This window comes from Botryllus schlosseri, chromosome 2 (assembly GCF_051294905.1).
Source record: "Botryllus schlosseri isolate E-star chromosome 2, Bs_hap1, whole genome shotgun sequence".
NCBI lineage: Eukaryota > Metazoa > Chordata > Ascidiacea > Stolidobranchia > Styelidae > Botryllus > Botryllus schlosseri.
This window is the reverse complement of record NC_137237.1, coordinates 25,008,229-25,030,375: the sequence shown is the minus strand read 5'-3', so window position 1 is coordinate 25,030,375 and position 22,147 is coordinate 25,008,229. Positions and strand designations below refer to the sequence as shown.

General features: G+C 41.9%; 4 protein-coding genes and 2 long non-coding RNA genes across 8 annotated transcripts in view; 1 reads left to right on the top strand and 5 right to left on the bottom strand.

The window, feature by feature from the left end:
• LOC145434272 (uncharacterized) overlaps nucleotides 1–934 on the bottom strand; it is a 28,071-nt gene extending 27,137 nt beyond the window's left edge. For 2 of the 3 annotated variants that reach the window (XM_080311632.1, XM_080311633.1), the window contains exon 1: nucleotides 652–934. In XM_080311632.1, the coding sequence (XP_080167758.1) occupies nucleotides 652–801 (150 nt within the window). In that variant the 5' untranslated portion in view covers nucleotides 802–934. The remainder of the gene's footprint in view (nucleotides 1–651) is intronic. The other variant, XM_080311634.1, reaches the window with a different exon arrangement.
• Nucleotides 935–2,760: 1,826 nt separating this feature from the next.
• LOC145434284 (uncharacterized) lies at nucleotides 2,761–7,199 on the bottom strand. The gene is made up of 2 exons (XR_013913317.1): nucleotides 3,165–7,199; nucleotides 2,761–3,122 (listed from the first exon to the last, which is right to left on the bottom strand). It is a non-coding gene; the product is annotated as an uncharacterized LOC145434284 (long non-coding RNA).
• A 1,422-nt stretch (nucleotides 7,200–8,621) lies between these two features.
• On the top strand, nucleotides 8,622–10,264 carry LOC145434279 (NAD-capped RNA hydrolase NUDT12-like). The gene has a single exon (XM_080311642.1). The coding sequence runs from the start codon at nucleotides 8,753–8,755 to the stop codon at nucleotides 10,112–10,114; it is 1,362 nt and encodes a 453-aa protein (XP_080167768.1). The 5' UTR covers nucleotides 8,622–8,752; the 3' UTR covers nucleotides 10,115–10,264.
• Nucleotides 10,265–10,703: 439 nt separating this feature from the next.
• LOC145434277 (protein EFR3 homolog A-like) lies at nucleotides 10,704–14,245 on the bottom strand. The gene has a single exon (XM_080311639.1). It carries the CDS (start codon nucleotides 14,241–14,243, stop codon nucleotides 11,811–11,813), a length of 2,433 nt encoding a protein of 810 aa, XP_080167765.1. The 5' UTR covers nucleotides 14,244–14,245; the 3' UTR covers nucleotides 10,704–11,810.
• An 86-nt stretch (nucleotides 14,246–14,331) lies between these two features.
• On the bottom strand, nucleotides 14,332–15,168 carry LOC145434282 (calcium load-activated calcium channel-like). Its single transcript, XM_080311648.1, has one exon. The coding sequence runs from the start codon at nucleotides 15,097–15,099 to the stop codon at nucleotides 14,545–14,547; it is 555 nt and encodes a 184-aa protein (XP_080167774.1). The 5' UTR covers nucleotides 15,100–15,168; the 3' UTR covers nucleotides 14,332–14,544.
• A 2,194-nt stretch (nucleotides 15,169–17,362) lies between these two features.
• Nucleotides 17,363–21,786, bottom strand: LOC145434285 (uncharacterized). Its single transcript, XR_013913318.1, has 2 exons — nucleotides 20,057–21,786; nucleotides 17,363–17,825 (listed from the first exon to the last, which is right to left on the bottom strand). It is a non-coding gene; the product is annotated as an uncharacterized LOC145434285 (long non-coding RNA).
• Between the last annotated feature and the right edge of the window lie 361 nt (nucleotides 21,787–22,147).

The window sequence follows — 22,147 nt, the reverse complement described above, 5'->3', positions numbered from 1 at the left end:
GTTCACTCTTACAAATTTCAATAGGATGTCGGTGTCTTGACATAGGGGTAAACTACAATTACGGCGTTGCGGATTTGCTAAATCAATTCAACCTCGTCATCCAAGCAGGCGGCTCGGGTTCGATTCCCGACGTCGGAGGTTAATCTGGTTAATCCCATGTAGTTTTTCTTACGGCGACAAAAAAGCCCAGAAAAAAGACTCGATAAAGAAAGAAAAAAGAAAGAAATAGCTTCTAAAAAGGACCGACGAAGAACGAATACATCGAAGAAGACTGTGACATCGGGCACTAGAAGGTCAAGGTGGATGTCAGTTCAAGAGACTCTAACTGGCCAACTGGTTGGTTGTTCGGCATCCCCCTTCTGTCTGCCCCAATATCTGCATGTTCCTTACATCGCATTGTTCGTCTTTGTATATCGCATTGTACATTGTATGTGTGTCTTGGGCAGACGAAAATATAATCTGACGATTGATTGATTTTTATCAAATTAATACACCACAAGATTGCGATATAATGAAAAGATAGGCGGGTGCTGAAATGGAGTAGCCTACGACGAGTATAGTCTTTTAATCAGACCACCTTGGCCCACAGGATGTATACATAAGATTTGAAAGCAAAGCAAATAAATGTAAGATGGATAAGTATAGTCAAACCTTCTTTGAGCCTGTTACTTTCAACGACAAAGTTGAACCCTGAGATGAGTTTCTGCCATCCGCACTCGATAGTGATGCCTTAGAAGATCTAGTTTGATCTGTCATGGTCACGGTCGTAGAACGGCGAGGTTTTTTCTTGAATAGACTCATCGGGCATCCTCTCAACAGAGCGTACGTCAATTAGCTGGGACCAGTGGAGCACTGGTGTTCAATCCCTTATACGAGTTACGACAAATGAGCTAGTATACCAACCCCGTAACAACAACAACAGACAGCACAGCCGCTTCACGAAATTAACTTGGACTAACATCTGACGGTGTCATTGTTCAAGATAATATTGCCGCGAGATGGCCTTACGACGGCGTCAGGTTGCTCAAGAAAGTAGTCATTTGGGAGAACAGAGAAACAAAATGACTATAGCATTCGTAATTTTTTTTTATTGAATACATGTGTGAATAAATATAGGCAATAAACGTTGAAGTAAATAATCAGTTAATCATCTTGTACGGCATCGGTGACGTAATCAGGGCAGTTGAATGCAGCAAATGTACATTGATGAATCCATACTGCTTGTGACGTATTTTGCAGCAATCGATCGACCGAACTCATTAATTCCCAGTGCAGCTCACTGAGAGCTGAGCTCAGTTATCCTACAGTTACCCGCTAACTGCAACAGGAAGATTGGGGACTAAAGGAGGGCTGGTGAAGTCTCAGTTATTTTATTATTACTGAGCTCTCCCATTCATCCTCTCCAAGATATCCTGGAATGCGGAAGGAATATATAGATGTCGTAAGAATAGACAATGTACGAGCATATCTATAGCAATTTACAACGTAGCTATACGTTGTAAATTGCTATGGTACGACCAGTCGAGCAGAGGTGGTGGTCAAAAAAGCATAGTCATCGTTGGTAATCGATTCTATCGTACATTCTACTCAGCTATACGATTTGTTATAGGCTGTGGCCCCGTGGGCCTAGTTTTGCGAATGGGGCCGCTTGGTCATTTCTATTCTGCTCGTTGCACTGTAGATTAACTTGAATTTAGTTACTTTGAATTCAATTACTACCTTGAATTTCATTACTCTCTTGAGCTGTGATTGTGATTCATTTCCGTATGCAGTCTTAGCTGTATCTGTATGCAGTCTGATAGGGTGAAACGCTCTAGGCGACCATGTGTTGATAGTATCGATCGAATTAGTTGAGCAAGAGCGGTCACTCATGGCTTGTTTAAAAGAAGACATCTCCGTCGCAGTGAATATCACGAACTTATTCGCACTAGGTATACGTTGTGGACTCTATAAGGAGGTAACCAAAACTGGTTCATTTTTACAACAACGTTATCCCGTCTTCTTGATTATACACTCTTGGCTGCCCTGCTCTGGTGTAGCTTCCTGGCGTATACTTGGTTAGGCGTTGAAATTCTCTACAGGGTTGGTGCGATGACATGCAAAATAAGGTCAAAAACATGCAAAATAAGGTCAGTCGCGACATGCAAAATAAGGTCAGTCACATGCAAAATAAGGTCAGTCGCGACATGCAAAATAAGGTCAGTCCGCGCATAAATCCAAATCTATATTTCAATTCCAAATCCAACTCTTTTTCTTATGAAAACGAAATTCAAAATATCTTTCCTGTATAGTAGCCTACGTTCAACAGTGAAATTCCTTATCTATATCCTAAGTCTTAGGATGTTTCAATCAAAAGATAACCATGATTATCTTGATTACGAAGTCAGTCGCATGTGAAATATTATTATCAGTCGGCGCGTAAATCCAAATTCATCTTTCAATTTGAAGTCCAAGTCTTTCTCTTATGAAAAATAAATTTAAAATATCTTTCCTATATAGTAATTTCATGATTGAGATTCCTCATCTATATCCTAAAGGTGAAGATGTTTAAATAAAACATGATCAGACGATTATTACGATTACGAGGTGATTAGTCGCATCTAGAATATTAACAGTCCGTGTATAAATCCAAATACTTACTTCAAATCCGACTTTTTTCTTGTGCCACTGACCTTACAGTCTGCAATCTGCATGTGGCGACTGACCGTATTTCGCATGCGACTGACCTTATTTTGCATGTGACTGACCTTATTTTGCATGTGACTGACCTTATTTTGCATGTCGCGACTGACCTTATTTTGCATGTGACTGACCTTATTTTGCATGTGACTGACCTTATTTTGCATGTCGCGACTGACCTTATTTTGCATGTGACTGACCTTATTTTGCATGTGACTGACCTTATTTTGCATGTCGCGACTGACCTTATTTTGCATGCGACTGACCTTATTTTGCATGTGACTGACCTTATTTTGCATGTCGCGACTGACCTTATTTTGCATGCGACTGACCTTATTTTGCATGTGACTGACCTTATTTTGCATGTCGCGACTGACCTTATTTTGCATGCGACTGACCTTATTTTGCATGTGACTGACCTTATTTTGCATGTCGCGACTGACCTTATTTTGCATGTGACTGACCTTATTTTGCATGTGACTGACCTTATTTTGCATGGACTGACCTTATTTTGCATTTGACTGACCTTATTCTGCATACAGTCCGCGCATAAAGCATAATTTCAAATCCAACTTTTTTCTACTTGAAATCAAAATATATATATTTTGCTACCTACCCTACTTTCAACATTGAAATTGCAAAATTCGAATGAAAATTCAGGTATAAGTCCTCGTGAAAATTGAAACGTTCGATTTGTTTCCTTTGGTCATTTTAAAATCAAAATCCTATTTTGCTTCTCTGCAAATTGCATGCCTACATTATGATTTAAATTTCATATCCAAATATAGGGGAAGACCGAGAGCAAAGTTACAGCGGTGGGCTCTTCCAGCCATTACTAAAAAAATGCTTGATTCAGGATGTATATCGTCAGGTCATTATGTCTTTACTGCCGGCGCCAGAAAATCTGAATTGTTTGCTTCTTATGCATGGATTGTATGTTGAAGAGGTGGTTTGAGACCGCTGTCATCTTCGCCCGGACGGTCACTGTATAATGTAAATTGATGTCCAGGCTCCTCATCGCAGACATGATGTTACGTCAGTATTCATATACAGCGTCCTTTTGAAAAAAGACGTGGTGAATGACGAATACAAAGTTATACAAAATATAAAGTGAATAAAGAGAGCAAGGAGAAGCGTCAAAAGATATATAGCGAACAGTTTTATATCAGGCATTGGGCCAGGGCATATCGTTTCAGCAATCTTCTATCCGTTCATTATATCGGGTGTGTTATATGTATTGCATACTGCATTGTGTGTCTTGAGCGGATAAAAATAAATTTATTAGGCTAGAAATTTATATCAAAGGATATAAAAATGAAAAATACACTATGGCGATCTCAGTATAAACTAATACATACTATAAATAACTACTTAAAATTCGTTTCTCTCATTGCAAACGAGTTTAAAGGTCGAGTGAGCGATTCGCAAGTTGCACAGGACCTTTTTGGGGCCTTGGCAATGACACGGAGATACGATTAATGTCAGAAGAGATCATATTCCACTTGAAAAATCAAACAGTCATTCATTTTTACTAGGGCCATTTTTATATGACCATAAAAAATCAATAATATGACTTTAATTTTTGGAAAATATGACTTTATATGACTTTATGTGAAAATTGCGTATTTTTACTCACGGAATTACGGAGTAAAACATACGCAACATAACACTAATACACATCCATTTTTATTTTAACCCACTGTTGTAGTACAGTTTCATCCTAGTGTGGAATGTTAGAGTCTCTGAAGTTACGATTTGGACGTAAAATGATTTCACAGACACTGATGAGGGTTGACACTTCTGCAGTTTTGCATACAGCACTGGCGAAATGTCTTGTCGTTGTAGCTCCATAATTTGTTTCCCATCGTTTTTGTCGAATCGCTTCTTCGTGTAGTTTCTGAGCTCAAGCAGTTCTTTTCCGAAATCAAGGGTATTTAGATCGGCATGAGCCTCTTTGATTTTTTTCCATTTTGAGTATAAATTTTGAAATATTGTTCTAGTCGAGGCATATTTCTATTAACTGAGTGGCCCTAATAATTACGTTATCGCTGTGGTCTAACGTATTGGCAATAATAAACAATAATGGCCAGACTAGATTCCCGAAATGGCATTGACTTCAAGTACTTCTATAATAATTTAGCCATAGGCCTACTATAATATTATTAAAGTCGGATATTTCTCGGAACGACACGTTGTACGAATTGAACTTTGCAATTAGCCTATCTTTATGCGTGAATTGCGTTGAACGAGTAGCATATGCGTATATCTTCCAGTGTTGGGATCAAGTCACTACCTTCGAGTCCCGAGTCATTTCGAGTCTTGGCACATTTTGACTCGAGTCAAGTCAAGTCAATCGATTTTCGAAGATGACTCGAGTCAGGTCAAGTCACTCGTTTTTTGAAGGTGACTGGAGTCAAGTCGAGTGAAGTCAAGTCAAGTCATACGAAAAAGTTGACTCGAGTCTGACTCGGGTCAATTCATGACTCGAGTGATCCCAACACTGACATCTTCTTTAAATTAAATTACCAAATCCAGGGATATTTAGATATCCCTAAGCAACTTATAGGACACATTCCAGAGGACTTTTTGGATATTGATCATACAAAATGTACAATTGAACTCTGAAAAAGTCTGCATTATATAGATCGTCGGCTGTTATAAGGAAAAGACAAAATTGGACCGTAACGTGTTTCGACAAACCTTCAACACAATCGTTCCTATTATCAATTCATTTTTCTGACACCTCCGTGTACTTACGAGCTTTAAAAGCGTCGTAACTGCAAAGTTTCTTAGTCACAATTGATCTGCGTAATCCAGAATCAAAATAATGTCAATGTAGCAAATTAAGCCTGACAATTATTGTCCCCAGAAGTCACCAAACCTTCCTTATCACCATTCTCATATCCCAAAACCGAATTACACGGTCTGTGCTTAATATTCATAAATGAAGTCAATCAGTGGCGTCAATACTATGTGTCATCATCCCCCATAAAGGACGAGCTGGCCTGTCATAAATAGGAAGCCCAAAGTTCAAAGAAGGTTTGTAAAACTAAATATTTGCTTACTGGAGTCAGGGGTAAACCCGTCATTTAGTAGTTAGTGCCGAGCGGGTTGCCGCGTTCAAGAAGCATAATTGAAGTCGGTCTTATGCAGGATCGCGATTTTTTGGTGACTCGAGTCATTTTCTTTAAAATTAAAAATGACTCTACTCATTGACTCGACTTGTACTCGACTTATTTTGCATGACTCGGACCAAGTCAAATGACTCGAGACTGGGTCCAACAAAAAACAGGCGTTTTTTTACGAGTAGAAGTTCTTTTCGAAGCAGCCAAAAACATCCTTAAGTAGAATTAGGTGACTATGAAAACTACTCAAGTGAGTAGTTTTAAATAGCACTTATAAATGTGCTCTCGTTGCCCGTCAAAACCTGGAAACCGACATATGCTTGAACGAAGAAAAACTACCATATGATCAGGGCGGAATACAAGAAAAAGCGTAGCGCTATCAAGTTGCCGGACCTGTAGTGGTGAAACAGCATCTCCCGACAATCGCCGAGCATGTCCGCATTCAAGTCGAAATACAAGCAATTTCTTCTAGATGAATAGGCCTACTATTAGTCAGCCTTCAGGATTACCGGATCATGAACTAACATATCGATCTCGCCAGCCGCCATCATGCCACCTCATTTTTTTCTATATTATCTACTTTTACTTTTCATTTAGTGTGCATACCTCTTCTCTACTTCGGCTAGGTTAAGGGGGGTGCCTGATTTCAAAGACTAGCCCACTCCAAGTCGTTTCGACACCTATTCCTTTCTTCTCATTGTATCGCAGTTTTAAAATGATGAAAATATGCGGAATGTGCAGAGAGCTCGGTTTATTTTCCCACGCAGAAATGTATTTCAAACAGCTTGACGACTCGCCGCAACATGTTATATAAATAACTTTACTAGTTTGCTAGCGAGTGGCGTAGTTGGTTAAGCACCAAGGGGAGTGGTTCGAATCCCGGTTCGGACTATAACTTATATGTGTCGGAGGTTACATGGGCTCCTCATCACCGACCTCACTGCAATTGCGGTGACTTAAAAGGCCCAGATATGACAGTGGATCGAGCTATAAGCTATGAGTCGAAAATAACGAACCGATGAAAGCCTTGAAGATACAGAGACTGCCCATCAGCTCATGAAGAAATGCATTAAACTGTGTGATAAAATGTGATGTCGTGGAGCACAAAGCCCTAATCAGGCTATAAGCATCACTGTTGTATTGTGAGTTGTAATAATGATAATAATATACCAGTCCCTGAATTTATAGGTCTTCGTGATATGTAAAATAAGTCGCTACACGCAGAATAAGGTCAGTCACATGCAAAATAAGGTCAGTCGCGACATGCAGAATAAGGTCAGTCTCATGCAAAATAAGGTCAGTCACATGCAAAATAAGGTCAGTCACATGCAAAATAAGGTCAGTCGCGACATGCAAATTAAGGTCAGTCACATGCAAAATAATGTCAGTCGCATGCAAAATAAGGTCAGTCGCATGCAAAATAAGGTCAGTCGCGACATGCAAAATAAGGTCAGTCACATGCAAAATAAGGTCAGTCACATGCAAAATAAGGTCAGTCGTGACATGCAAAATAAGGTCAGTCACATGCAAAATAAGGTCAGTCGCATGCAAAATAAGGTCAGTCGCGACATGCAAAATAAGGTCAGTCACATGCAAAATAAGGTCAGTCACATGCAAAATAAGGTCAGTCGCGACATGCAAAATAAGGTCAGTCACATGCAAAATAAGGTCAGTCACATGCAAAATAAGGTCAGTCACATGCAAAATAAGGTCAGTCGCGACATGCAAAATAAGGTCAGTCACATGCAAAATAAGGTCAGTCGCATGCAAAATAAGGTCAGTCGCGACATGCAAAATAAGGTCAGTCACATGCAAAATAAGGTCAGTCGCGACATGCAAAATAAGGTCAGTCGGGACATGCAGAATAAGGTCAGCCACATGCAAAATAAGGTCAGTCGCATGTAAAATAAGGTCATTCGCATGCAAAATAAGGTCAGATGCATGCGAAATACGGTCAGTCGCCACATGCAGATTGCGGACTATATGGTCAGTGTCACAAGAAAAAAGTCGGATTTGAAGTAAATATTTGGATTTATACACGGACTGTTAATATTCTAGATGCGACTAATCACCCCGTAATCGAAATAATCGTCTGATTATGTTTTGTTTTAAACATCTTCACCTTTAGGATATAGATGAGGAATCTCAATCATGAAATTACTATATATAGGAAAGATATTTTAAATTTATTTTTCATAAGAGAAAGACTTGGATTTCTAATTAAAATATGGATTTGGATTTACGCGCCGACTGATAATAATATTTCACATGCGACTGACTTCGTAATCAAGATAATCATGGTTATCTTTTGATTGAAACATCCTAAGACTTAGGATATAGATAAGGAATTTCACTGTTGAACGTAGGCTACTATACAGGAAAGATATTTTGAATTTCGTTTTCATAAGAAAAAGAGTTGGATTTGGAGTTGAAGTATAGATTTGGATTAATGCGCGGACTGACCTTATTTTGCATGTCGCGACTGACCTTATTTTGCATGTGACTGACCTTATTTTGCATGTCGCGACTGACCTTATTTTGCATGTTTTTGACCTTATTTTGCATGTCATCGCACCAACCCTCCTCGAAATTCTGAATATAACGATATATTACTTGTTGGTTTCGCATCTCATTGAGGTCATGTTTAACAGTTTTGAAGAGTGAAGCAAAATTTTTCGGAAAAACTCACCGGTGCCAGCCGGTTTACATCTTTAGAGTCGAATACAAGCATCGTCAACCCCATAATGAAGTTGCTCAGATTCTCTTCAACCTGAATTTGTCCGTCTGTACTGTTAGAGATAAGTATAGCATTCGTCGATGTCTTAGATCTAGAGATGGTGGTAATTACGATATATTTTGCTGAAGCTTTCATTGTATTTCATACAAGCTATAATCTTTTAATCAGCTGAATTAAAATTTTACTATAACGAATACTGCCCATTTAGTGGATGACTAGTAAAGACGATGTTTCGAATCTTCAAGCAAGCAATGCCCAAAATGAGATGTTGGCGAGATTTTTTAGGGCTGCGTCGGATGGCGATGTAGGCACCATCCGACGCACATCTGGCCTCTTCAACTCTGTGGACATCGATGAGCGGAATAGTAACAGCTGGTCAGCTCTAATGTTGGCTTCCAGGAACGGTCACAAAGAAACAGTGGACCACTTGTTGAATTCTGGAGCTGATTCTACTTTGATGAATAAAAGCGGACAAACTGCCCGGCAAATTGCATCATTCTGGAACCATGACAGTGTAGTAGCAACCATTGACAAATTCCTCTCTCCCAAGTCTAAAACAAGGTTGGAGCATGTGAATTACTTCGGAACCAACTCTGCTGATAGGCAGTCATACAGAAGAAAAGATGTAGAATATGTGGAATCATTGAAATGTCAGAAGTCGACCAAATACATCGTCTTTTCCGATCTTCAACTGTTTAGAAGTAACGATAATAGACGTCCATCGATAAGATTTCTCTCTTACGACCAGGTAAAGGATATCCTCGCGAATGCAAACCATGACATCATATATATTGGCAATGGCTGCATCACCGGAAATGACACTGCGGTAGAATCAGAGGCATCAAACACAGCATACTTTGCTGTAAATTTAAAAGACATTAACGAAGAGAAATTTCCTTCCGAGTCACTTAAAGGAGAATTTATAGGTAAAGGTTACGCTCCCACATTGATGTTACTACCCAAGGAAGAGGCGGGTGTTGTGGCACAAGCTCGTTCGGTGCTGGCATGGCACGATAGGTATCGTTTCTGCCCAACGTGCGGAACTGAAACAAACATAGCGGAATCAGGATACAAAAGAATTTGCAAGGATGCAGATTGCAGAAGTCATCAAGGAGTTCACAACACATGCTTTCCGAGGATAGATCCTGTCGCGATAGTATTAGTAATATCATCTGACGGCAAGAAATGTCTTTTGGGAAGACAACGCCGTTTTCCTCCGAGGATGTACTCCTGTTTAGCCGGCTTCATGGAGCCTGGCGAGTCTATTGAAGATGCTGCAAGACGAGAAGTGTTCGAAGAAAGTGGGGTGAAAGTCGGAAGACTTGAATACCACTCATCTCAACCATGGCCATTTCCAGGCCAGTTGATGATCGGGCTGATAGGACATGCTATTACTGATGATATCGAAGTAGATCAGGTGGAACTGGAGGATGCGAAGTGGTTTACAAAAGTTGAAGTTGCTGAAGCTTTGGCAGCAGGTTTTAAGCGGTCAGAGGGATTGATAGTTCCACCGAAACATGCCATTGCTCATCAACTTCAAAAGTCCTGGGTGCAGATGTCTTCTAACTTATAATTCAAACTGGTACCTCATTATATTTTGAATCCATAGTGAACTATGCAAGATGCATCCTATTACCATACTACAAATAATTTTATTTCGACAATAATATTCTCAAATGTCGATATATATTTGTGAGCAAATAAATGATTGAGAAGAATTGAATTGACTTGTAGTTTCAGCCTCAAATTCTAATGGCAGAAAGGCCTACTCGCTGGCTTCAACGTGTGCAAGGAGCACAGCTCAATATGCAGCATGATCCTTCAAGCCATAAATTAACAGGACAACTACAAGTAGCTATCTCTAAGCTTGCAGTTTATTGAAGGGAAATAAATACTTTCCTAATCTCAGCCAAGGCTCACTTAAAACCGTTATCTCGTACTCTTGGGCCAGCAGGGGCACATTGTTTTGAAAACACACTTGGGTACTCGAAGTCCAAGTAGTCTCAGTAGTTCTTTAGTGACCATGACCAGTTGACCACCCTTGTGCAGACATTAGATATGGCTAGGATCTTCAGTTCAATGCAACTCATCAATTTATGCAGTCTTAATGCCTGTCAGTCTATCACCCTGCTACTGGATTTGTATGACTATAAACAAGAGAATTTGAGTTTAAATATTGGTTTATTCTTAATATCACTTGCACATACCAATATATTACAGTAGTAAAGTGTTTTGCAGGACAAACATTTATTCTTTGAAGATGTTCGGTTCAGCCTGGACATAGGAAGTTGCTTCAAAGTACATAGGTACGAGGGCTCTAATTTCCAAGAACTCGGCGCAGTATAGAGTTCGTTTCACTTGAATCAAGAGACAAGAAATGAGTATTTAAGCTACTAGGAAGTGTTGGTTTCAGAAATATTGAAATTGGGGTAGCTAAAACATACCTTCATAATCAAAGAAACGGCAGTTGTGATATGTGATTACTTTTGTAATACTTCAATATATATCTGTATATTGTAAACACATACAACAAGATTCATGTAGGCTTAGTAGATGACAATCCAATCCTCCATGATACCCAACTGCAAGCAATTCGTGGTGAACTGTCCATCAATTACATTCAATACCCAAAATATTTCTATATCAACCCAGAGAAATCTGAATGCTGATGGTTTGTAAGGTACCGAGGAATGATTGATTACAGATCTTGTCACGAATTCAGGAGTCTTCAGGCGAGCTCCATATACCAAAATTACAGTGAATTACCATCTGCAATGGTCTCTGCAGTGGTTGATCGGCGACCGATGTGGTCACTGGTCAGTACTTGTTCTTTTTCAGAGTACAGTTGTGTACAGACGATTCTCGCTAATTGGCAGCACACAATACTGATAATACGAATTACTGAATTGCAACTATTTTCGAAGCTCACACCTAAATTTCTAGCGTCATTCGTTGCAAAGATGGATCTTGTGTTTTCGAATGTAGCCATCTCGACCAAATCTACTCTTTAAAACTACTTGCTTGGGTAATTCTGAAGTAGAAGTACTTCTTCTTGATATTAAGTACAAATAAGCGACATCACTTTCTACTTAATTAGCAACACTGGCTAGTTGGACCACCCTGATCATGGAACAACTGTTTGAACCTGCACATTGCACAAGTTGCGTGAAACCATCAACGTGATGGTACATAAATGAAATGGCATTACGCATAATAAACTTCTAACAACAGAAATACTGATCGTTGACCCGGTAACAGACTATGGCCTCTCACAACACACATACAGATGGGAAAACGATACCGCCAGATGTCGGCTTATCGTCGCCTGGCGACGTAAACGGTAAAAACGCCGAGCTGTTCTTGCTAGCGGGTTGGCAAACCCTGTCAATCAGCTCGAGTAGCTGTTTATTCGACGGCGTCTTCGACTGCACTTCCGATTGCAATTGTTCAAATGTGGCGTTCATGACGTGTTGCGCCACTTTGCTTTTCGTGTCCTCCAGGTCTTTCGACGATAGCGAGGGTTCCATAAATTTTCTTTTCAAATATTCGAACGTGATCGTCTTTGGACTGACCATTCCTTCGTCAGCCGTAGTATTGTCTTCTTGAATGCCGGTGAAGTCGAGACGTATTGACTCGGCGTCTACGAAACTTTTATGAACGTGCACGCTTTCAACGTCATTGCTTGTCGGCACAAAGGGCTGTTCGATCCTTTCCAGCTTGTAATTGCTGCTTTCGTCAAAAGCAGATTGGATTTTTTTCTCATTAAATATTGCGGCATCATCGATATCATCGGGCATGACGGAAGGCGGGGAGAATTCGCTGCTGAAAACGTGACAGGGATTCAAATGCGTTACGTTTCTGCGCGCGTGCATGACGTTCGACACGTATTTGATGAAGTTAGACACCTTGGAAGTGAACGATAAGAAGCAAAATGCCGCTGCGACCACATTCATCAAGTAAATCCTGCTTTTTACATCCAACATTTCTTCCTCGTTGAACGGCAGTACCTTGTGCAAGGCTCGATTCTGTAAAGACAACAATACTCGACACACGTCCGTGATTATATCAGGTGAACATAAACTAATACAGATCATGCTCACGCATTTGAACAAAATAATGTAGTTATCTGGCGTGTTATCACTCGACAGAGACGATTCGTAAATGAACTGCAGAACTTTCGGTATCTTCCGTTCGACGACATCACCGTCCTGGGGTCCTACATCACGGATCGTCAGACCCGATCCTTCAACCGTGGCGACCGAATTCACCAAAGTCATCTTGTCGAAATTTTTACTTCTATCCAAAAGGAGAAGCAAAACCTTGTGCAGTATGTAACGATTACGGCTTTTGGACGCGGACGATACCTTTATCATCGGGTCTAGTAAGCTGGAGCTTAGACCCGACAGATTTTTGTTGGTGTACTTTTCCGATATCCGATGCAAGCAGAGCAGCAGAATTTCAACCAGCCTGTCATGCCTCTCTTCGGTCATCTCGCCGCTGCCGTTTTTCGACCTCGACTTGAATTCCTTCGCTTTCGAAATGAAAAACACCATCGCTTCGAGTTTTTGAAAGTCCGGCAAAACATCGCACAACACGCCGACGGCGTTGATGAAAGTTTTCTCGAAAATTTCGCTCTCGCTATTTTTCTTGCGATCTAATGAATGTCTCAAATTATGGGACAGCTGACTGAAAACCTCCACGACCGCCGGTCCAATTGGAGAGGTCGACGGTATGATGACTATAGAGCACAGGACTTCAAGCATATTTGCTTTTAGCTGACCTTCCAGGGCATCTTGCTCGTCCAAATGATCAAGCAACATCTTGACAATAACGTGAGAATACTGCGACTGTATGGAGAACATAAACACTTTAAAACACTTGATCGCGAACGAATTGCTCGGTTTCCAAAGCTTGTGGCTATCTAAATGAGCTAATGCGGGCTTCACGGCGCATCCCACATTAGTATACGACGCTCGCGATAATAATTCCCGTAAGCATTCTTCCGCACTCACACCAAGATTATCTCCTGTGTCCTTGCTTCGAGCTGCGAAAGATTCTCTCCTAGCCGGCGTCTCGTCATGGGCTTGTTCGCGCATCATTACATACAACAAGGACGGTACAATCTTTTCCATGTGTTGCGTTTGCCAAATACTGACTTGCAATTCGTCGGTGACCGTTTTTCTGATGACGCCATGTATGCCGCGGACCCCGTGGCTTTGCATCATCTTCCTTTCCTTCGTGTCTTTCAGGTTGGAATGACACATTTCGCTGAACTTGGATACAAAGAAATCATATCTTCGGTGATAAGACGCGGCGTCTTCCTCGATGTTGGAAAATTTGATGAACGAGTTTGTGCCGAGCGCTTGGAACTCGAGATTGTCCGACTCCAACAGACTGGCCACCATTCGCAAGAAACTATCCACAAACGAATTGATTTGTTGCGCATGACAAGCTAGGAGTAGTCGATCCAAAGCCTCCATGGCAATAAAGACGGACTCGTCGCGCTTGCGGTTAATACCTCTCGTTAATTTATGAGCTAAATATTCGCCGATACGGTCCAACTTTTCCGGTGCGGAAACTGCGTAGTACGTCAACTTTTCCATTTCAGATCGAACTAATCCACCCCCGTGAGTCTTCGGAAAGATGCTATCGACCAAGTTCTTGTACCTTGGACGAAATGCGGGACAGCACATACAAGTCATGGTTGATGTCTTTTACTGGTTACTGCATCTCCTAGAGTAGCTTCAAAGTGTCATCACGTGACATCTGATTATTGAAATTATAAATACGTTGCTGAAACACAAACATCGGTACATTTAGGTGATATTGAAAAATTGTTGCTATTATATCACATTATTTACAACAATTCACATAAATCTGGAAGTTGGCTTATAGTAGGTAAGCCATATCAGAGTTTTTTGTAACGAATAGAATACCTTTCAAATCACAACCACACATGCAATTGTAACAGTGCGCAGAAGATACAACGGTTCTATGTCACAATCATTTGCCTGGTTGAGGTGTCGGAAAAAGTCCACCGGATTGTTTGTTTGCAGCTCTTGAAGGAGCAAATCCGAGTAGTTTTTGGATATTTTGTCGTATGGACATCGTACACAAGATGTATAAAAATATAAACGAACAGTCGGTATAATCTTCGCCCATAAGATTGCGATGAGAGAGACCTTGCAGAAGACCGATAGGTACAAATGGCAACTTGGCGACAACCCTTCCTTCAAATACCGAATTCAACGTTCCAAGTAGTGCGGTAAAGCAAAACCCAATGGCAAACATAGACTTCATACGAACTGCAGATAAATCACGATTGTTTGATTTCAGTTTTTCTTCTTCTCGTTCCAAACGACGTTTCTGACTCTTCTCACTGTGTTCCCCAATTGCCTCTTTCCTCTTTTCCAATTTCTTGCATTGTTTCTCTACTTCTGCTTTCAGTCTTTGATATTGTTCAGTTCGGTAAACAAGGAGCCATGTCAATCCTTCAGCAACAAGTGCAGTGAACACTGAAATGAATACGATCAGAAGGCTATCTCCTAGCATAGACATATCACCGGCTTCCACACTGAAATAATGAACATTAGATATAAGATCGGTAATAAATCGAAAATCAATTGGGACGTTCTAATCAGGACACACAACGCGACGGCATGAAGTCGTATAGGTGAAAACATCAAGGTGAAATTTGTCATAAAAAACTCTGCAAAAACGTTAGTAAAATCACTACCGGTATTAGAGATAACGTCACGATGATCAAACGGCAAATATAATTGGCGTATACTACTACACTCAGAGCCGTTCTTAACTGGTTTTCCATGGAACAACAGGTTCTTACGAAGACAAAAAGCCCAGAAAAAGAGCTGATGAAAAAGCGCACTTACATAGGAATGGAAAGAGAGGAATAGAGACAAACATCGAGAAAGAACTGCGGCATTGGGCACTAGCCCAAGGTGGATGCCAGTTTAAGAGACCGCAACTGGTCGTTCGGCATCCTCCTATCTGTTCATTACATCATATTGTGTCATATCGCGTCGTACATTGTGTTTGTGTTGTTCCTAGATAAAAATATAACCTGACGATTATCTAATTATCCTAGACCTGAGCCAGTCTCAGTCTCACTCTCAGATGTTCCCTGGAAGTGAAGTAGCACACACTCATAGACATATGATTTGTCAGTTGTGACGATAAGCCTGTATTTGTATATTGGTTGATGTACGCTATCATTGGTTGTAGGCAGCCGTTGAAGGCCGGAGTGGAATTGGTGGCAACGTCACGCAGGATTTTCTGTTTAATTGCTTAATTATTCTATACAAAAAAGCTCTCATCACGCAGGATTTATTTCAAAAAATGGACCGAGACTCCATATAGGGTTGCAGGTATATAATTAGACCTGATCAGTACCGTAGTCAAATTGAGTCTGTTGTGGTGTTAAATTGTATGCACTGCAGTAGTGTTGGGTATCGGAATCCACAGCAATTATATTATTTGTAACTTCATTATTATTATTGACCATTTTATTATTTCAATACACCACAGTCCACAAGACTGCGATACAATGAACAGGAATAGGAAATGTGGGCATCCCTAAAAGACGGAGAAGCGGAGGCAGCGGAGACGGCGGAGGCAGCGGAGAATGGACCCTAAAACGCGGAAGCAACGGAGACGGCGGAGAGAGCCAAAAATGCCGATTCCTAAAAGACGGAGATAGCGGAGGAAGCGGAGAGCGGAGCTTTCGGTCATTAACCTTTACAGACACGCGCGACATAGCGGACGGATACTGAAAGCGGAGTTCGGGGCCCCGCGAAATAGACGTAGCGGACGGTTATATAATATAGAAAGCGGAGATCAGGGCGTATCGGAAGATGTTTCGAAGATGTGGAGAATAACGGAGAAGTCAGCCATGCGAGTTCAAGGCCAATTTGACGACTGATTGCCCATCGATGAGATGACATAGCGGACGGATACTGAATGCGGAGTTTGAGGCTCCGCGAAATAGACATAGCGGACGGTTATATAATATAGAAAGCGGAGATCATGGCGTATCGGAAGATGTTTCGAAGATGTGAAGAATAACGGAGAAGTCAGCCATGCGAGTTCAAGGCCAATTTGGCGACTAATTGCCCGTCGAAGAGATGACATAGCGGACGGATACTGAAAGCGGAGTTCGGGGCGTAGCGAAATATATTTCGAAACAGCAGAGAATAACGGAGAAGTCAGCCATGCGAGTTTCAGGCCAATTCGGTGATTGCTTGCCCATCGATGAGATGACAGCGGACGCGTTTCGTATGACAATTTAACTGATGATAGTTGTGGAATATTATACTGAACTACTTTCTACTTTACAAAAACCGAATTGCAAATGTAATTAGTTCATCCAGAATACTGTTCAGGTAGATTTTGAAGTAATTGCGGAACATTACCACATCAGTAAGTACGGGAAATAACCCAAATCTACTTGATTACCCCGAAAAAGTAAAAATATTCAACATATATAATATCTGAACAACGTGATGTGATGAAGCAAAAATAACGTCAGATTCGTATTCAGCGCCCCCAAATTAGGTATAATTGACCCGAAGAAGTCCTGGCGCAAAAATCCTGTAGATCAGCGTTATTGGTGCTGCGGCGTGCGACGCCATCAAACCAGGAAATTGGCCCGTGAGCACATTCTAGTTTGAGACCTCTGCACTAGTGACTATAATGCGAACTCCGTAACAACTTGCTATGAACCTAATATCGGTGCATTTTGCCTGGCCTTAACAATCCACCTTTGCTCGACTCGATCTTCTCCTTATTTGCTAACACATGTCACTTCATTAACGAAATATCTTTTACAAATTATATACAGATGTTACCAAAATGAAACGATGAATGAAACGAAGAAAATATATACAGTCATGATAAAAGGTTAAATAAAAGTTCACGGCTGAATTTTAGCAGCTAAACAGTTTTTGCGGTAGCAAATGAAGTATGTCATCTCATCAGCCTTTTCATCGACTTGTGGCAGGACTTGTGGAATCATCTTCGACATTTCACACACATTATTTGCTGATCTTGGTCTTTACTACCATTACATAAGCTGCTGTCGCAATTATCCCATTTCGATTTATTCATGACACCAATGGCAGATGAGGAATCGGCTAGCTCTGCATATGTAATATCACTTTCTGATATTGCATTCCAATCATCCAAAATACAACCGGATTCTGATTGCGTTTCGTCAGTCGGTCGACGGCCGGTTGGCAGTTGGTTCTCAGTTGACCGTTCTCGAATCCCTGCCAAGTAATCTACCCAGACTCGGCACTTTCCAGACGGAAAATCACGCGCTAAAGGTAAATTATTTGTCACGCAATAAGCATTTGCTATCACATGTATGCCGCGGTCAAATGTGTTCTCCTGTTGTTTAACGTCCCTGCACAGAAAGAACTGCCAGTCGTCAATTGTGCATCTCACATTCGCAACCCTGAAGCAAGCACTGACAATTTTGAATGAGTTGGCGAAAAATACCCTCATATCTCGTCCGATTATGAGATATAAAAGAGTCCATCACCAGTACAGTTTTGGTACTCAAAAGTTAACTACTGTCAGTATCCAGTGATTTGGAACATGCACTAGAAAAATGAAGAAGTCTTTGTTCGCTGCTTGGTGCTTACGCGCAAATCGGCATAGCGACGGCACATTGTGATCTTGTTCAGTCCATTGATACCTGTACGAGGTGAAAAACAAAACCAAAGGTACAAAATGCTTCTATCGCTCGCTCTATTGTTTCATCATCTAGCCATCGCTCAGGTTTCAAGCATTGGCGTATCACATGCTGCGGATCTTTATCTTCCTTTGACGACGAAAGCCAAGGGTAATCATTGAGGGCGGGCAGCTTCACAGAGTCGGTCGTCAAGTCCAATGGCGCTGTTTCTTCATTGATTTCAGACATCTGCTCGTCGGATATCATTGATAGATCAGAATGCAATAGCGGTTGTTGGGTTGCTGTTTTCTTGGTGTTGAATGGTGAGCTGGTGTACTATTTACGGTATAGTCAAAATCTACCCGGCGAGGCCTTTTCCGACCGGACTTCCTGGTCCTACCCTTGCGATTTTTCAGGAGCTGACTCAAATTGCAGGGGACCGCTTTTTGTGTGCTGTTGTCTTTTAATGACATGGCTACAGCTAGAATATGATAGCATATTGTTGTGCTTGGGCAAGTACATGAGGAAGGCTGTGGGAAATACCTGACGCAATGAACTTGACGTTGAGTCATTGAAGCAACGGTGAACACACCATTGGTCGACGAGAATCCAACCATATTATTTATCCCGCACCACCTCGCCATAGCGCGCTGGGAGAATCTTTGATTCAACTTATTGTTTGACCTGAAGAATTTTGTCACATTATAGGATACGGTGTAAACACCTTGCGCGATTAGTAAACGCTAATAAAAATATGGTGCATCGTAAAAATGCCATATAGTGTAGCTTTATTTATGCCGCATCCACTGCGCGCGAAACGCGATGAAAATTCTGGGCTTTACTCAACTTTTATGAAAATTAGATGTGGATACTCCGTGAAAACAGCCCCGAAATTCTGCAGGCTATCTTCCTGATTAGAGGATTAGGCTACTTCTACTTGACAAACTGAAAATAGCGAAAAGTAAGTAGATCACAAAATATTACGAAGTAGAAGTAGTGAAAATCAGATCTCCTTGAGTAAGGACTAGAAGTAGAGGAAAACAACTTGAGCACTTCGAAAAAGTAGAAGTACTTCGTTACTGACCACCTCTGTATATATTACAATTGAAATTGTGAATTCAGGCACCAAACATGCTCACAGCACAATTTCCATGCACTCAATATTATTGGCCAAACCGTAAAAAAAAAGTGAATGAGTAAGGCCTCGAGTCAAAGGGCTTGACTCGGAAAGCGCTTGCTCAATGCTCCAACGCCGCATTTTGAGATCGATCCAACCTCAGATCGTATCAGACCTCGAGTCAAAATTGAGATTGACTTGTGACTTGGAGCCTTGTGACTTGGTTACAACCCTGTGTGACAGTAACGTTAGATGAGCAGTTTCAGGTTTTTAGAAAATTTTGGAGTGAATTATTAGTTCTCAGATCGAAAAAAATATATGTGCCGGTTATTATATATTGTCGAATAGTTCGAAATACACCAAATTGGCCTTGAACTCGCATGGCTGACTTCTCCGTTATTCTCCGCTGCTTCGAAACATCTTCCGATACGCCCGGAACTCCGCTTTCCTTGTATTATATAACCGCCCGCTATGTCATCTCATCGACGGGCAATCAGTCGCCCAATTGGCCTTGAACTTGCATGGCTGACTTCTCCGTTATTCTCCACTGCTTCGAAATATCTTCCGATACGTCCCGATCTCCGCTTTCCTTGTATTATATAACCGCCCGCTATGTCATCTCATCGACGGGCAATCAGTCGCCAAATTGGCCTTGAACGCGCATGGCTGACTTCTCCGTTATTCTCCACTGCTTCGAAACATCTTACGATACGCCCTGATCTCCGCATTCTATATTATATAACCGTCCGCTATGTCTATTTCGCGGGGCCCCGAACTCCGCTTTCTGTATCCGTCCGCTATGTCATCTCATCGACGGGCAATCAGTCGCCAAATCGGCCTTGAACTCGCATGGCTGACTTCTCCGTTATTCTCCACTGCTTCGAAACATCTTCCGATAGCGGAGCCGCTATGTTTATTTCGCGGGGCCCCGAACTCTGCTTTCAGTATCCGTCCGCTATGTCATCTCATCGACGGGCAATCAGTCGCCAAATTGGCATTGAACTTGCATGGCTGACTTCTCCGTTATTCTCCACTGCTTCAAAACATCTTCCGATACGTCCCGATCTCCGCTTTCCTTGTATTATATAACCGCCCGCTATGTCATCTCATCGACGGGCAATCAGTCGCCAAATTAGCCTTGAACTGGCATGGCTGATTTCTCCGTTATTCTCCACTGCTTCGAAACATCTTCCGATACGCCCTGATCTCCGCATTCTATATTATATAACCGTCCGCTATATCTATTTCGCGGAGCCCCGAACTCCGCTTTCGCTTTCAGTATCCGTCCGCTATGTCATCTCATCGACGGGCAATCAGTCGCCAAATCGGCCTTGAACTCGCATGGCTGACTTCTCCGTTATTCTCCACTGCTTCGAAACATCTTCCGATAGCGGAGCCGCTATGTCTATTTCGCGGGGCCCCGAACTCCGCTTTCAGTATCCGTCCGCTATGTCATCTCATCGACGGGCAATCAGTCGCCAAATTGGCATTGAACTGGCATGGCTGACTTCTCCGTTATTCTCCACTGTTTCGTAACATCTTCCGATACGTCCCGATCTCCGCTTTCCTTGTATTATATAACCGCCCGCTATGTCATCTCATCGACGGGCAATCAGTCGCCAAATTAGCCTTGAACTGGCATGGCTGACTTCTCCGTTATTCTCCACTGCTTCGAAACATCTTCCGATACGCCCTGATCTCCGCATTCTATATTATATAACCGTCCGCTATATCTATTTCGCGGAGCCCCGAACTCCGCTTTCAGTATCCGTCCGCTATGTCATCTCATCGACGGGCAATCAGTCGCCAAATCGGCCTTGAACTCGCATGGCTGACTTCTCCGTTATTCTCCACTGCTTCGAAACGTCTTCCGATACGTCCCGATCTCCGCTTTCCTTGTATTATATAACCGCCCGCTATGTCATCCCATCGACGGGCAATCAGTCGCCAAATTGGCCTTGAACTCGCATGGCTGACTTCTCCGTTATTCTCCGCTGCTTCGAAACATCTTCCGATACGCCCGGAACTCCGCTTTCCTTGTATTATATAACCGCCCGCTATGTCATCTCATCGACGGGCAATCAGTCGCCAAATTGGCCTTGAACTCGCATGGCTGACTTCTCCGTTATTCTCCACTGCTTCAAAACATCTTCCGATACGCCCTGATCTCCGCATTCTATATTATATAACCGTCCGCTATGTCTATTTCGCGGAGCCCCGAACTCCGCTTTCAGTATCCGTCCGCTATGTCGCGCGTGTCTGTAAAGGTTAATGACCGAAAGCTCCGCTCTCCGCTATCTCCGTCTTTTAGGAATCGGCATTTTTGGCTCTCTCCGCCGTCTCCGTTGCTTCCGCGTTTTAGGGTCCGTTCTCCGCTGCCTCCGCTGTCTCCGCTGCCTCCGCTTCTCCGTCTTTTAGGGATGCCCAGGAAATGTCGGTAATCTTATAGCTGGCGGCCAGAGCGCAAAATTTTATTAAACCGGTCTCAATTGAAAGATATTTTTACACTGATTCCGAAAATATAATTAAAAATCTGGTCCGGGCACTGGAACCATGATTGCGATACAATGAAAAGTTCACTACAGATAACGCAAAAACATCACCTGCTATATTTCCAGGCAATCAACGTCCTGACAATTACTGGTAGGCAAATCACTGAGGTAATTTTTCAACTTTCTCATGCGTGACGCTGTAAGGCGGTACTCTAAATAAGCTCCGGAAACGCTGTCCGTAGTTAATTTTTTAACATCAGTAATGGATATTCTCCGTTATTTCGTTGATCCTAATATACCTCCAAA